This window comes from Bombyx mandarina, chromosome 25 (genome assembly GCF_030267445.1).
Source record: "Bombyx mandarina strain Sakado chromosome 25, ASM3026744v2".
NCBI classification, from domain to species: Eukaryota; Metazoa; Arthropoda; class Insecta; order Lepidoptera; family Bombycidae; genus Bombyx; species Bombyx mandarina.
Window position 1 is genome coordinate 708,704 of NC_143231.1, and position 12,508 is coordinate 721,211.

A 12,508-nucleotide genomic window follows, 5' to 3' on the forward strand; every position below is an offset into this window, starting at 1 on the left:
AATATTTGTATACTAAGCCTACTGATAACCAATTTTAGCTTCGCCACGGTCCGTGAATATGTCATAGCGAGACAAATTTGGGTATTGCCAATACAAGTTATATAAAATATAAAAATAAGATTTTTCGGCATCCCTCTTGGCATAGGTTTAAGAATATAACACAAGTCCCATAGAAATAGAATACATCTGATTAACCAAAAATATTTAAAATTTTAGTGGATTATATAGTTCTTTGAGCTTATTTTGTTGCTTTTTCATTTTCAAAAGCAGTCATCGCTAATTCGTATTGTACATCACGTAGAAAAGATTCCAAATGTTCCACAACCCAATTGGCGTTTCTTGGAAATCTTCGGACAAACAGAAACCAGCCAAACTATTATAATAATATGGTGAAGGGCACAGGAGATCTGGCGGAATCATTGACATTTTAAGATCTTAAGAACACATCAAAACATGTGTTGAGAAACTAAGCGACACATGAGTGACAACTTCAAGTAGTTTAGGGTGAGGTGATGAAGCAGAGCTCATGCTACCTCGTTGTAACGAGCACCCGGCCCCGGAGGGTCCACGCAGCAGGAGACGAGTCGACCGTAGACTGTCCTTCGTCATCAAGGTCGTTGGAGTTAATTGGAGGAATTCAAACACACAAACGTGTAACCGTCCTTCAAAAAATTTGTTGACACATGCGGTGGTTCATTTTAGTTTCAATTCCAATTTTGTAATCGAATGTCATTGTTTAGTTTTGGCTTGTTATTCCCCTGAGCCCTTCAGATACAATCGATATGTTATAAAAAATATTTATTTAAAGGATTTTATGACCTGGTAACTAAGACTATATGTCAATATGTTATAAAGCCGGATAAGTCCTCTGATAGGGTTGTTCCTTTTTTCAATGAAAGCGTCGCATTTCCCTCGAATCTTGTGGAGTCAGTTTGAGTGCAGCAATGCATAGCGATATGCAGCAATATATAGCTTCTTTTGAGAACTAATGAAACGTCAGGTTGACGTTTAAGCGCAGTTGTCAAAATGACAAATTTAAACATCATATCCTGGCTTCAATATTTTCGTTATTTAAGTTACAGTACATATAGTTGTTATAAAGGTAGACAACGCACAACTGGAGGCGAGAATTCTGGAACACTTTTGATATTACAAGCGTACAATCGTCAGTAAACAGAAATGAAAATCAAGAAAAGAATAATTATAATAATCATTCATACAAGTTTTAGTTATCTCTTAATGAAATTTACATTTTTATTACAGTTAGCTTCGATTCCTTTTACGAGATGAGCAAGCAAGTGAGCTTTCGTGAAAGCCGCGGTAGTCCAGTCCCAGGCAGCCGCTGGGTAATCGCTGTCACTGGAACTGTTTGCTTTAAATATGGTTTTTTTTTCACTTTCACACCCAAAGTCTATATTTATTTACACGAGTCCACACTAAGGTTCATATGAACGTACGTACCTTCGACACCTCAATAGAAGAACGTACCTTACTGACAACGTTTTAGAGTTTGATTTTGTAAATCACTGTCATTAAAAATTTCAGTGCAGTGCGCTACGACGCAGTAATATCGCCAGTACAAAACGGTGACTCGACACATTTTTTTTTTATTTCCATAGTTTTTTCTCAGACTTAATTATATGCGACAAGATCGAGAATATTTTCAAGCAATTATGATTTTTTTCAAATTACCTAAATGTTTAAATATAGTTTTGGCATTCTCAGTACGAGGAATAATGGTTTGAAATTTAAGTTTCCTAAAGATATAGGTACTCAGAGCTAATCGCGAAAACGGTGCGAGGCGGTCTTGCTATCGACTGCGACAAGTGACATGACAATATATTGAATTGAATTGACAATATATATAGAGATAACCACAAATATTCGTGTTTTGTTTAACAAATTTCAACAAGTTTAGCTTTATGTACTCACTTTAATAAGTCTTTGAAACTTCTAATCCATAACGGTACTGATGCTGTGTAGGTTGATTAACTAGCGTATCTGGCGCGGGAGTGTGATTGGCTCAAGGTCGCCCGCGCTGAACACTCATGTAGAGGTTTCAGGATCATTTTCGGTTATGAAGGTTCAGTATCGGACCTGCGACCGTTGTCTAATATGATTCTACTGAGCCAACAGTGCAACGGACTACATCGGATAGTGATCACTTAGCTGAAGACGAGAGACAGTGCCGGACCGCTGTCGCCTCAAAGAGCTCGCCTACCCGGCGGGGACAGTTTTAGAAACCGTTTTAATAAAACATTTATTTTCGTTAATAATTCGGTATTTAATCTACAACCATTTTTTCAATAAAAAAAACTTAACCATTAATTAAGTAAATCTTTGTATTCCATTGATTTAGCAAATTAAAAAAAAAAAAAGAAACTATCCGTACCTTTGAAAACTTTAAAACGATTTAATCGTAAAATTCTCATTGAACAGTAAACAATAACATTATCTAGAACTATTATTATCAATTAACAAACCGTTCTCGGATTATTAAACCTATTATCCTTTTGTATAAAAACACACCCTATATTTAACTAACGACTTAAGATGGCGTTCGATGACGTCACTTGACACATGGCGAGTACTGTCACTTGGCGCTACGTCACTTGGCGGGCACGCCTCCCACTGAGGTGTCGGAGCGAGCGTGCGCGGCTCACAGGGCGGCCAGGCGGAGCGCTGGCGGCGCGGGGCGTCATCACAAGTGCTTGTGCTTCCCGTTGTGCGCGAAGGCGGGGGGCGCGGCGCCGGGGGCGGGGGAGGGGGGCGCCACGGCCGCCGCCGCCGCGTGCTCCATGCCCTTCTCGAGGCACGTCTGGTACATCGGCTTCAGGACCTGTAACACGGTTTCGATACTTAGAAAGCCATTAAATATTGACGGTGGGTTTTATCTAATAAAAATGAATTGCTGTTCGTTAGTCTCGCTAAAACTCGAGAACGGCTGGACCGATTTAGTTAATTTTGGTCTTGAATTATTTGTGGAAGTCCAGAGAAGGTTTAAAATGTAGATAAATATGAAAATGCTAGAAATTAAAGAAAAGTAACAGTGTTTTGCCTTTTATGTGTACCCCGTCGGACGGATTCCTTTTGTTTGTTTTAAGTTTATTTTATACAAAAGTTTACACACTAGCAAGCACTACAAAGTCTGCCTGGTCAGCTAGTTTTTATTAATAAAAATGTAATCGTGTTTAATTTATTAGATTTAGTTACGGATATCCATTGAAGTATCTCTCGAGTTCGCATAAGATCTAAATTGTCAGTGCTGTTAGATCGTTAAAGCGGGACGTGACACTAGGCGTTGAACACTTGAGTCAATGATTGCAGGTTCACGAATGAAATAACAAGAAATGAATATTTTGACTTATCTTGTGTGCAAAGTGGCTCTCCCTCTACATTGTATCACCAGAGGCTTTAAATTTATCGCATAATAACAATAATACTCACATTATCCCACATGACCGTCGCAGTGTCGTCTATGGTTACGCCGAACTCTCTCATCTCGCCGCTGTACCTGAGAATGTTAAGAGTAAAGTAGATGAGTATCGGTGTTGGGCGTGTCGCGGGCCAGCCCGGGCGAGAGTCGCGGTTCTGACACTTCCTGCCGCGATACATTCTCGCATTCTACTTTCGCAAATATAAATCAGTTTTCTTGCGTTAAGACTGTGACCCTGAGTCTGCAGGTGGGTGGCAGAATTTAACTCGCGGTACTTTCGGGTCCCTCTACTAGCGAGCGGCCGGGAGCTCCGACAACATAACCAAAAAGCCACAAAGCTTAGTTATCGGCTCAACGATACTATTTACTTAACTAAAAATTGTCAAAGCTAACTGTTTCCTAAATCTCACGTAAAGAGGGTATTCAAGAGAACTCATGACTAAACTACCCCCACTTTCAAATATATATTTTTTATTGCTTAGATGTGAATGAACGAGCTCACAGCCCACCTGGTGTTAAGTGGTTACTGGAGCCAATATACATCCACAACGTAAATGCGCCACCCACCTTGAGATATAAGTTCTAAGGTCTCAAGTATAGTTACAATACAAGTGTGACTATTGTGTGTTAGCAACGTCATCAGGTTTGAGCCCCGTGAGCTCACCTACATGTTAGCGAGAAGCTGAAATAGCCCCTCTAGGCTATCAGCATGGGTAGAAAAAGAAAAAGAGGCGCTCAAAACAGTCCGGCTCGAGCTGCCGAACCGATCGGACTTCACTGATGGCACCGGCCCACTCCGTCATACTTGTGATAACCATTTAACGCACAAAACTAAATCATTTCCTCTGCGTATTTCATTATGGGGGGTCGACTCGGGCACGTTTGTCCTTGGGTAGCGTGCCGGGTTTGGTAGGTCATCTCAACTGCGACGAAGAGCTGGAGACTATTAGGTGTCAGGACCCCACCTATTGAACTACGAACGGTCCGCACTGCTTGTCGCATAATAGATATTGTTTAAAAACGTGTGCAACACTGCACCAGCTCCAAACGAACTAATAAAACACTGGTCTGAACTTACAATATGATGATACATCGGCAGTTTGTATACGACGTGAATCATAGATCATCACGATAGTGAAGTTTCAAAGCTGACATCGATATTATCGACTTTGTGAATACAATATATCGATGTATACATCATTTAAATAACTAGTTAACATCCACGAATATCAAAGACGCGTATATGGGATAGGTTTAAGACAGCCGATCGACCAGGTTCAGATGTTCATTTTAAAATATGATTGAACAGTTGGTACGTTCGTTTGTCGTCTATTTCGTGCATGTCTTTTAAGAAGGCTTTTTTTTAATCGCCCTTGTAGGCAGAGTATACGGCCCGGCCCACATGATGGTGAGTACTTAGCGTCGCCCATAGACTTTACTGGTGGTAAGACCTCTTGTGAGTCCGCGTGGGTAGGTACCACCACCCTGCCTATTTCTGCCGTGAAGCAGTAATGCGTTTCGGTTTGAAGGGTGGGGCAGCCGTTGTAACTATACTTGAGACTTTAGAATTTATATCACAAGTTGGGTGGCGCATTTACGTCGTAGATGTCTATGGGCTCCAGAAACTACTTAACACCAGGTGAGCTGTAAGCTCGTGTACCCATCTAAGCAATAAAAAAAAAACTTCAGTAATGCCAGGGATAGAGCCAAGCCACTGGCTACCGCTGGCATTGAAAAGAATGACCACTGCCAGGCACGTTCGTCCTTATTCCATTTCTTTTCGAATCACCTGTCAAGTCTCTGTGTTGTAGGACTGTAGGTCCAGTCGGAGAGGTTCAATATAGTTACCTGATGTATGCCCAGAGCACGAGCGTGAGGAGGGCCAGGCCCATGGCGAAGTTGGCGACGTTGGCGAGCGGGTAGAGGCCCAGCAGCCCGAACACTCCGCTGAGCACGTAGAAGAACAGCGCCACCGCGAAGAACACGGAGGGCGTCCGGGCCGCCTTGAAGATGTTCTTGCTCTCGTTGTGCGCCTTGAACTGCAGGAACTGCTCCTCCAAGTCCTGAGAATTACTATCGTTATCCTCTACTGACTACCGTGGCTGCAGAGTTAAAATCAAATCAAATGAAATAAAAAAAAAATATTCAACATAAATGAAAATACATACTTGTTGAACGTCAAAAATAACTACCGCCAATTCACAAAAACTAGCCTCCGTCCTGAGAAGAACTGGCAAGAAACTCAGCGGGCATGTCTTTTTTTTTTAAATATAATATATATATTTTTAAATATTATATTATTATTTTTTAAATATTCTTTTTACAACGAGTTGTTTCCTCAAAGTTCGAATCATGAAGACTTTGTATTTATACATGTACTGGAACGTACAGTTGGCGTGTGTTCTGCGCACGCACGACCCCCTCCCTCCCCCTTCGCCGAATAAAACATTAGACTTATCAAGCTCTGACCTCGTCTTTCAATATAATTTAGTTGATTACGCCGTGAAGGTTTTGAGAGCACAGTGAAGTGGTGGTTAAGTAAAAAATAATTGTATTTATGCGCCCCTCACCCACTTACGCGTGTGGCAAACACGGCCATCGACGCCATCTAGTTCATATTCATTAACTTGGGTTCGAGAGGTCACAGGAGTATAGCAGCTAAGGTTTTTAAATACAGTTCTTTTTATCTATTGCTTAGATGTGTGAACAAGCTCACAACCCACCTGGTGTTAAATAGTTACTGGAGCCCATAGACATCTACAACGAAAATGCGCCACCCACCTTGAGATATAAGTTCTAAGGTCTCAGTATAGTTACAACGGCTGCCCCACCCTTCAAACCGAAACGCATTACTGCTTCACGGCAGAAATAGGCAGGGCGATGGTACCTACCCGCGCGGACTCACAAGAGGTCCTACTACCAGTAAATACTGTTCTGTTACTGATTGTGCGCACGCTGTCGTTAGACGTGGGTCATTTGAACTAAATAAATGTCTAGACCTGCGCCAGTTGGTCGAAGTAGGCCTGGCTGAAGTCCCGGCCGCCCATCTTCCGCTTGGCGTTGAAGGCGTACATGGCCTTGTCCCGCACGCGCTGGTGCTCCGTCAGCAGCAGGTCGGCGTGCAAGTAGGGCCGCCCACCCCCGCACACCTCCTCCATGAGCCGCGTGTACACCTCCTTGGCCTCGGCCACAGCTGTCAAGTTGTTGGCTTCCGCTGTCGCCTGTGGAGAGATCACCATTAACTTATCACAAGGGACTTTTTGGCGGGAAAGCGAGGAGTGAAGTTGTGTCATTTGTTTTATTTTGTCTATTTAGTGTTTCTTCAGGTTTAAATGTGTAATAACTAACGGTGATTTATTAACTGTTTAATATCTGTGAAAGTGCACAAATGTGTGAAAATGAAACAAAGCTGCTCGACATAACTTCTCGGGATCCTCCAAAAAGTCCACTGAAAAAATCTCAGTAAATGACCACCATTTTACTGAGATTATATTTCATCCCATATCATCTCATGTCATTTAATTTTATCCTAGTTGATTACGGTCTCAAATTAATCATATTCATTTCATTTCACTCCATTTTATCATTTTTCATAAAATTAAGAATATAAATTATAATAAGACATGACTTAGTTACCAGGTCATAAAATCCCTTTAAAAAAACCTATCACAAGAATCCTGGTCTATTTTGTACGTCTAGATGTTAAAACGAGATAGTGACAGTATTTAGACAAAAGCACATCTGAGTAACTGACCACAAGCATGCTCTTGGGCTCGGGCAGCTCGTTGCCCTTGTAGATGTTCATGTACGACTTGAAGTACTGGACCAGGTCCTTGGCCTTGACCTTCTGACCGTTGATGAGCTTCGGCACCAGGTTCTCGGGAGCCAGCAGCATCGGCACGAACTGCTGGAGGGAGCGTTTGAACTCCGATTCGATATCTGTAATTATTAATATTATATATCATCATGTCAATGATGCGAATTTTGCGATGGATGTGTGGAGTAACAAGAATGGATAGAATACGGAATGAATATGTTAGAGGAAGTCTGAAAGTGGCACCTGTGACAGAGAGGCTGAGAAGTGCGTGTTTGAGATGGTATGGACATGTGATGAGACGAAATGACAATTGGGTTGTGTTGCGTTTATTTCTTATAGATATCTTAAAGTGGCCAGGAAGATGAATAAATGCGCTAACTATTTAATTATTTAATATAGAATTGACATGCGCGTCCATCTTTTTTCTTCGTGTAATATTTTTTTTTAATTTTGACAATTGGTGCCACCATTACGTTTCCTGATTTGTTATTGGTCCGTGCGATATGACGTCATCGTTGGCCAATCACAGCCATCAATATATGACGCGACGTTGTATCGTTAACAGGTTGATAAGAGAGTTTTAACTAGGAATATAGAAGGCTTTAGAGAAATACCTAAGAAACAATGGATGGATTGCGTGAAAGACGTTATGTATAAAAAGGGAGTGAGCGAAGAAACGGTATATGATAGAGGAGTATGGAAGAAGAAAACATGTTGCATTGACCCCCAGGTGACTGGGAGAAGGGCAGGGGAATGACGATGACTCTGTAGCTCACCTGCAAGTCTGCCGTCAAACTGTGGGTTGGTGGCCACCTTGAGTCCCGGGTGCGGCATGAGGAAGCAGGCCAGCTCCGAGAAGCACGCCGTTATGTGCTTGCGGAGGGACTGCAGCTCCGGATGCTGTTTGTCTGATACCTGGATACTCAAAGAGACACGTTGAGCCTTGGGTTACAATATTTAAGCACAAATATTTTTTAAGTATGAAACATAACACATAATAGTTGTGTTGTGTTGTATATTACAAGTTTAGATTTACAGTTGAAAAAAATAGTCTACCTGTAGACAGAAATAATTAGGTTTTTCTTAAAATCATATGATCAATTGTTCTTTACTAAGACAAAAATAATCGCCGAAAAAAATGGACATATTTTGAGAGGACTTTTATTGACCCATAATTTCTACAAGTATATTTTATGATATGATAAGTTTTTTTAATCGTAATAATTAGATTTCCTAAAAAAATATAGAAAAAATAAAATTCAGTAGCGGTTGTATTTTAGACACTAATTTTCACGGACGCCTCAATATTTATTTGATGTATCACATTTCCTCTTTTTTCTTATTGAGAAAATGGCACTAAACTGTTTTGTTTGACTATTCGTATGGTTCGATATGGTTTGAGTTAAATTTTTTGAATTTAAAACAAGTAGAATATTTTTGTTTTTAACTATACTCTCTATTTCTCTAATCATCTTCCGCAGTTAACGTCTAATTTTTCTATTGGTTAATTAAAATAGTGCTATATACGTGTGTTTAAGAAATACCTTTAATCTTCTTGACAGTATCTGCATGCCGCCGTCCGCTCCGTAGGGCGCTTCGTAGGGGAAGCTCCAGTCGCGCACGAGGAACTGCAGCCGCTGGAAGGGAGTCCGGCCCCCGTCCTCGAGCGCCAGCCGACCGTACTCTGTGAACAACTGTACAGGAATATCGTTCTTGTTACGTGTACACAAAGTTCATATTCTAATGGCCTAAGAGTCTAATGTTCATTTTAAGATGGATACATTCTGGATGATTGCCTACAGCGGCACCGAATTTTATTGCACTTGTAGGCAGACGAGCGTTCGGCCCACCTGATGGTGAGTGGTTACCGTCACCCGTGGATTTCAGCCATGCCAGGGAAGAGCCAAGCCGCTGCCTACCGTTAGTACTTTTTTTATTGTTTTTTATTGCTTATATGGGTGAACGAGCTCACAGCTCACCTGGTGTTAAGTGGTTACTGGAGCCCATAGACATCTACAACGTAAATTGCGCCACCCACCTTGAGATATAAGTTCTAAGGTCTCAGTATAGTTATAATTTACAACGGCTGCTCCGCCCTTCAAGCCGAAACGCATTACTGCTTCACGTCAGAAATAGGCAGGGTGGTGGTACCTACCCACCCGCGCGGACTCACAAGAAGTCCTACCATCAGTACTAGTAGGAAACCATCGAAAATTAATATTTGTTTGTTCTTTCACCTGAATAAGCTAGTACAGGTAGACTTTACATTCCTGGAATTATATCATCCCAGAGCAGTAGATGACGCGAAAATCGATTAAGATAGTATTCTGACTGTAAAATGAAGGGGATGAACATGCATGAGGAATGTGTTGCATACATCACGATACGTAAACTTGAAGACATTATGTTTCCTTACTAATTGGGTAAGTTCCGAGCATAAAGGATCCTATAACACAATTAAAACGCAAGCAGTGACGGGCATAGACAGGGGACGACGGGGCATAGACAAGGGATGACGTCACAAGATGGCGTCGCAACTACAGGTGACGCTACGTACTTGCAGGTGCTGGAGGTCGTCCTCCTGGATGTTTTGCGAGAGGTTGTATATCTGAACGGACGACAGCATCGTGGACAGAGCGAACACGGTCGCGCAGTCTCGCACCGTGGATTCACTGTCGAAGGCGCCTTGCGTGTCTAACAATATTATCGCTACCTGAAAATCAAATTATTTTTATTTATTTATAGTACAGAGTAATAGGAAAATTATGCACAAAGGCACTGCTTATTTCTTTAAGAAATCTCTTCCAGCAGACCTGCGAGAGGATTCTGAGAATAATAATTAAAAGTGATGAGTGTGTGTAGAACAGTTAAAATAACAAATACAACATGAGAATCATAGTAATAGCACATAGACATAGCAAATATTGTATTATTATTTTTCGGAATGTATGAATGAGGATATCAGAGGAAGTGTGAAAGAAGCCCCGGTAATTAACAAATTAAAGAGCGGACGGTTAGCGTGGTATGGACATGTGATGCGTAGAGAGAAGATGCATGTGACTAGGAGATGTATGGAAATGGTAGTGCAAGGTAGAGGGGGAAGAGGTCGACCGAAGAAGACATGGTGGAGTGTGTGAATGACTATATAGAGAGATACGAGAGAGACGAGTCAGTGTTGAGATGACTGCTGATAGAAGAGAATGGAATAGAAAAAATCGCTGTGCTGACCCCATTTAGTGTGATAAGGTGGAGAAAAACAACATTTTTCGTTAATGTATTGAATATCAGACTCGTGGTCTGTGCCTTCCTGACACGTATGTGCCTTTCACTCAATAGATCCTAATTATGAGACTAAGCGCGGGCCATACATAACATACAGTTGTTCTAAAAATATATAATATTATTATAATATCTAATATTAAATAAGCTTTTATTCCGCTAAAGGGGTATAGACATTTATATTGTTACGCCCGTAGAGTAACGCCATCTATCGCCGAATAGTCGAACGAATATCGAAGGAACTAGAAGCACCTAGTACGCTCGAGAAGCATAACGCCATCTATTGACAGATAGCGGAAACTACGACTAGAGAAGTGTGGAATATTCTCGATAATTCTAGGGATGAGGTATCGGCTATAAAAGCGTTGTAGGGATGGCACGCAGTCAATCAGTAATCGGAAGTACTCGATGCGAAACAGCGAACGGATCACCTGAAGCGAAGCGGAACAAGTGAATTGAGAGTTTTAAGTGTTTGTTGAGTGTTTTAAAGTGTTTGTGAAGTGTTTAAGCGTTCTAAGTGTTGAATACAGTTTTAAGTTTTACTTTGGTATAATTTTATTTATCCGCAACCCCAGCGCGTAACAATATTACTGACGGTGATCCTCGATAAGCATTATCCTAATTCTAAGATGTAATGTATAGTTACCTTTTCACCATCATCGAGCGTCGCTTTGAATATCTCGGACCACATGAGTATGCCGGTCGTGTCCCTCTCGGAGCCCCCTCGCCAGCTGAAGCCTTGGAGGGGGTCCTCTTCGCTACCGAGCCACTCGCTCCCGCCGCCGCCTGCGCCGTACTGAAGAAAGTAGTCTTTAATGACGGGGACACACTCGAAAAAACCTCAAACTGCCCCCTATCGAAATTAACGGACCCACGAAGATTTATTGATCGATCTTTTATTATTGGCCTATTACAAGCCCTGAAGCAAATCTAATATGGTCCGAAACGTTGAACTCATCAGTATTTTATCTTTTTGGTATACACAGAACGTATTAATTAATGACTTATGACGTCACGCTTTGACTTTTAATTAACGTGGAGGTTCCATAACCGCTGTTAAAAGGTAAAAACGTTTGATCACCTCATCTCGTGGTGTTCACTTGCAGAATTAAGGAGACTAATACTGGTGGTAGAACCTCTTGAGAGTCCGCACGGGTAGGTACCACCACCCTGCCTACTTCTGCCGTGAAGCAGTAATGCGTTTCGGTTTGAAGGGTGGGGCAGCCGTTGTAACTATACTGAGACCATAGAACTGATATCTCAAGGTGGGTGGCGCATTTACGTTGTGGATGTCTGTGGGCTACAGTAACCACTTAACACCAGGTGGGCTATGAGTTCGTCCATACATCTAAGCAATAAAAAAAAAAGACATATCTAGATATTACTGAGCGCAATACGTAGTATGTGAGACCACTTATTGTGTATCGTATCCCGCAAGGTAGGTCTTCCTAAGCTTCGACATCGATGGATTAAAGGTATACCTAATCTTTTTTTTTTATTGCTTAGATGGGTGAACGAGCTCACAGCTCACCTGGTTTTAAGTGTTTGTCCTTGTGTTTGTCAAGTCTCAAGTAGTTACAAGGGCTGCCCCACCCTTCAAACCGAAACGCATTACTGCTTCACGGCAGAAATAGGCAGGGCGGTGGTGCCTACCCGCGCGGACTCATAAGAGGTCCTATCACCAGTAAACCGCTCCTCTCTGCTGCATCATCATATTTAGATGATAAAAACAAACAAACCTTATAGTGCATATATCTCAGGAAGAAGTCCAATAAGAAGGACTTTCCTTTCCTGAAGGCTCCGGCAACTGATATAACGACCACGGCTCTGTCTCTGATATCTTCTTTCAGGAGCAGAGACTTGAGGGCCTCCTCGTCCAGGGTGAACGTATGGTCAGGGCCGGTGTCGACGACCTGGACACCGTGCGGCCCACGCGGTGCCGGCGCCGGCTTCTCTGTCACTGTTGGAGCGGAAAC

At 41.9% G+C, this 12,508-nt stretch overlaps 1 protein-coding gene across 5 annotated transcripts in view; it reads right to left on the reverse strand.

The window, feature by feature from the left end:
- Positions 1–2,259: 2,259 nt before the first annotated feature.
- Positions 2,260–12,508, reverse strand: part of atl (atlastin GTPase) — a 32,295-nt gene continuing 22,046 nt past the window's right edge. For all 5 annotated transcript variants that reach the window (XM_028181664.2, XM_028181666.2, XM_089738423.1 and 2 more), the window contains 10 exons: positions 12,272–12,492; positions 11,179–11,328; positions 9,811–9,966; positions 8,798–8,947; positions 8,030–8,168; positions 7,191–7,375; positions 6,436–6,657; positions 5,285–5,499; positions 3,448–3,514; positions 2,260–2,839 (listed from right to left, as the gene is read on the reverse strand). In XM_028181664.2, coding sequence (XP_028037465.1) covers positions 2,702–2,839; positions 3,448–3,514; positions 5,285–5,499; positions 6,436–6,657; positions 7,191–7,375; positions 8,030–8,168; positions 8,798–8,947; positions 9,811–9,966; positions 11,179–11,328; positions 12,272–12,492 — 1,643 coding nt within the window. In that variant the 3' untranslated portion in view covers positions 2,260–2,701. The remainder of the gene's footprint in view (positions 2,840–3,447; positions 3,515–5,284; positions 5,500–6,435; positions 6,658–7,190; positions 7,376–8,029; positions 8,169–8,797; positions 8,948–9,810; positions 9,967–11,178; positions 11,329–12,271; positions 12,493–12,508) is intronic.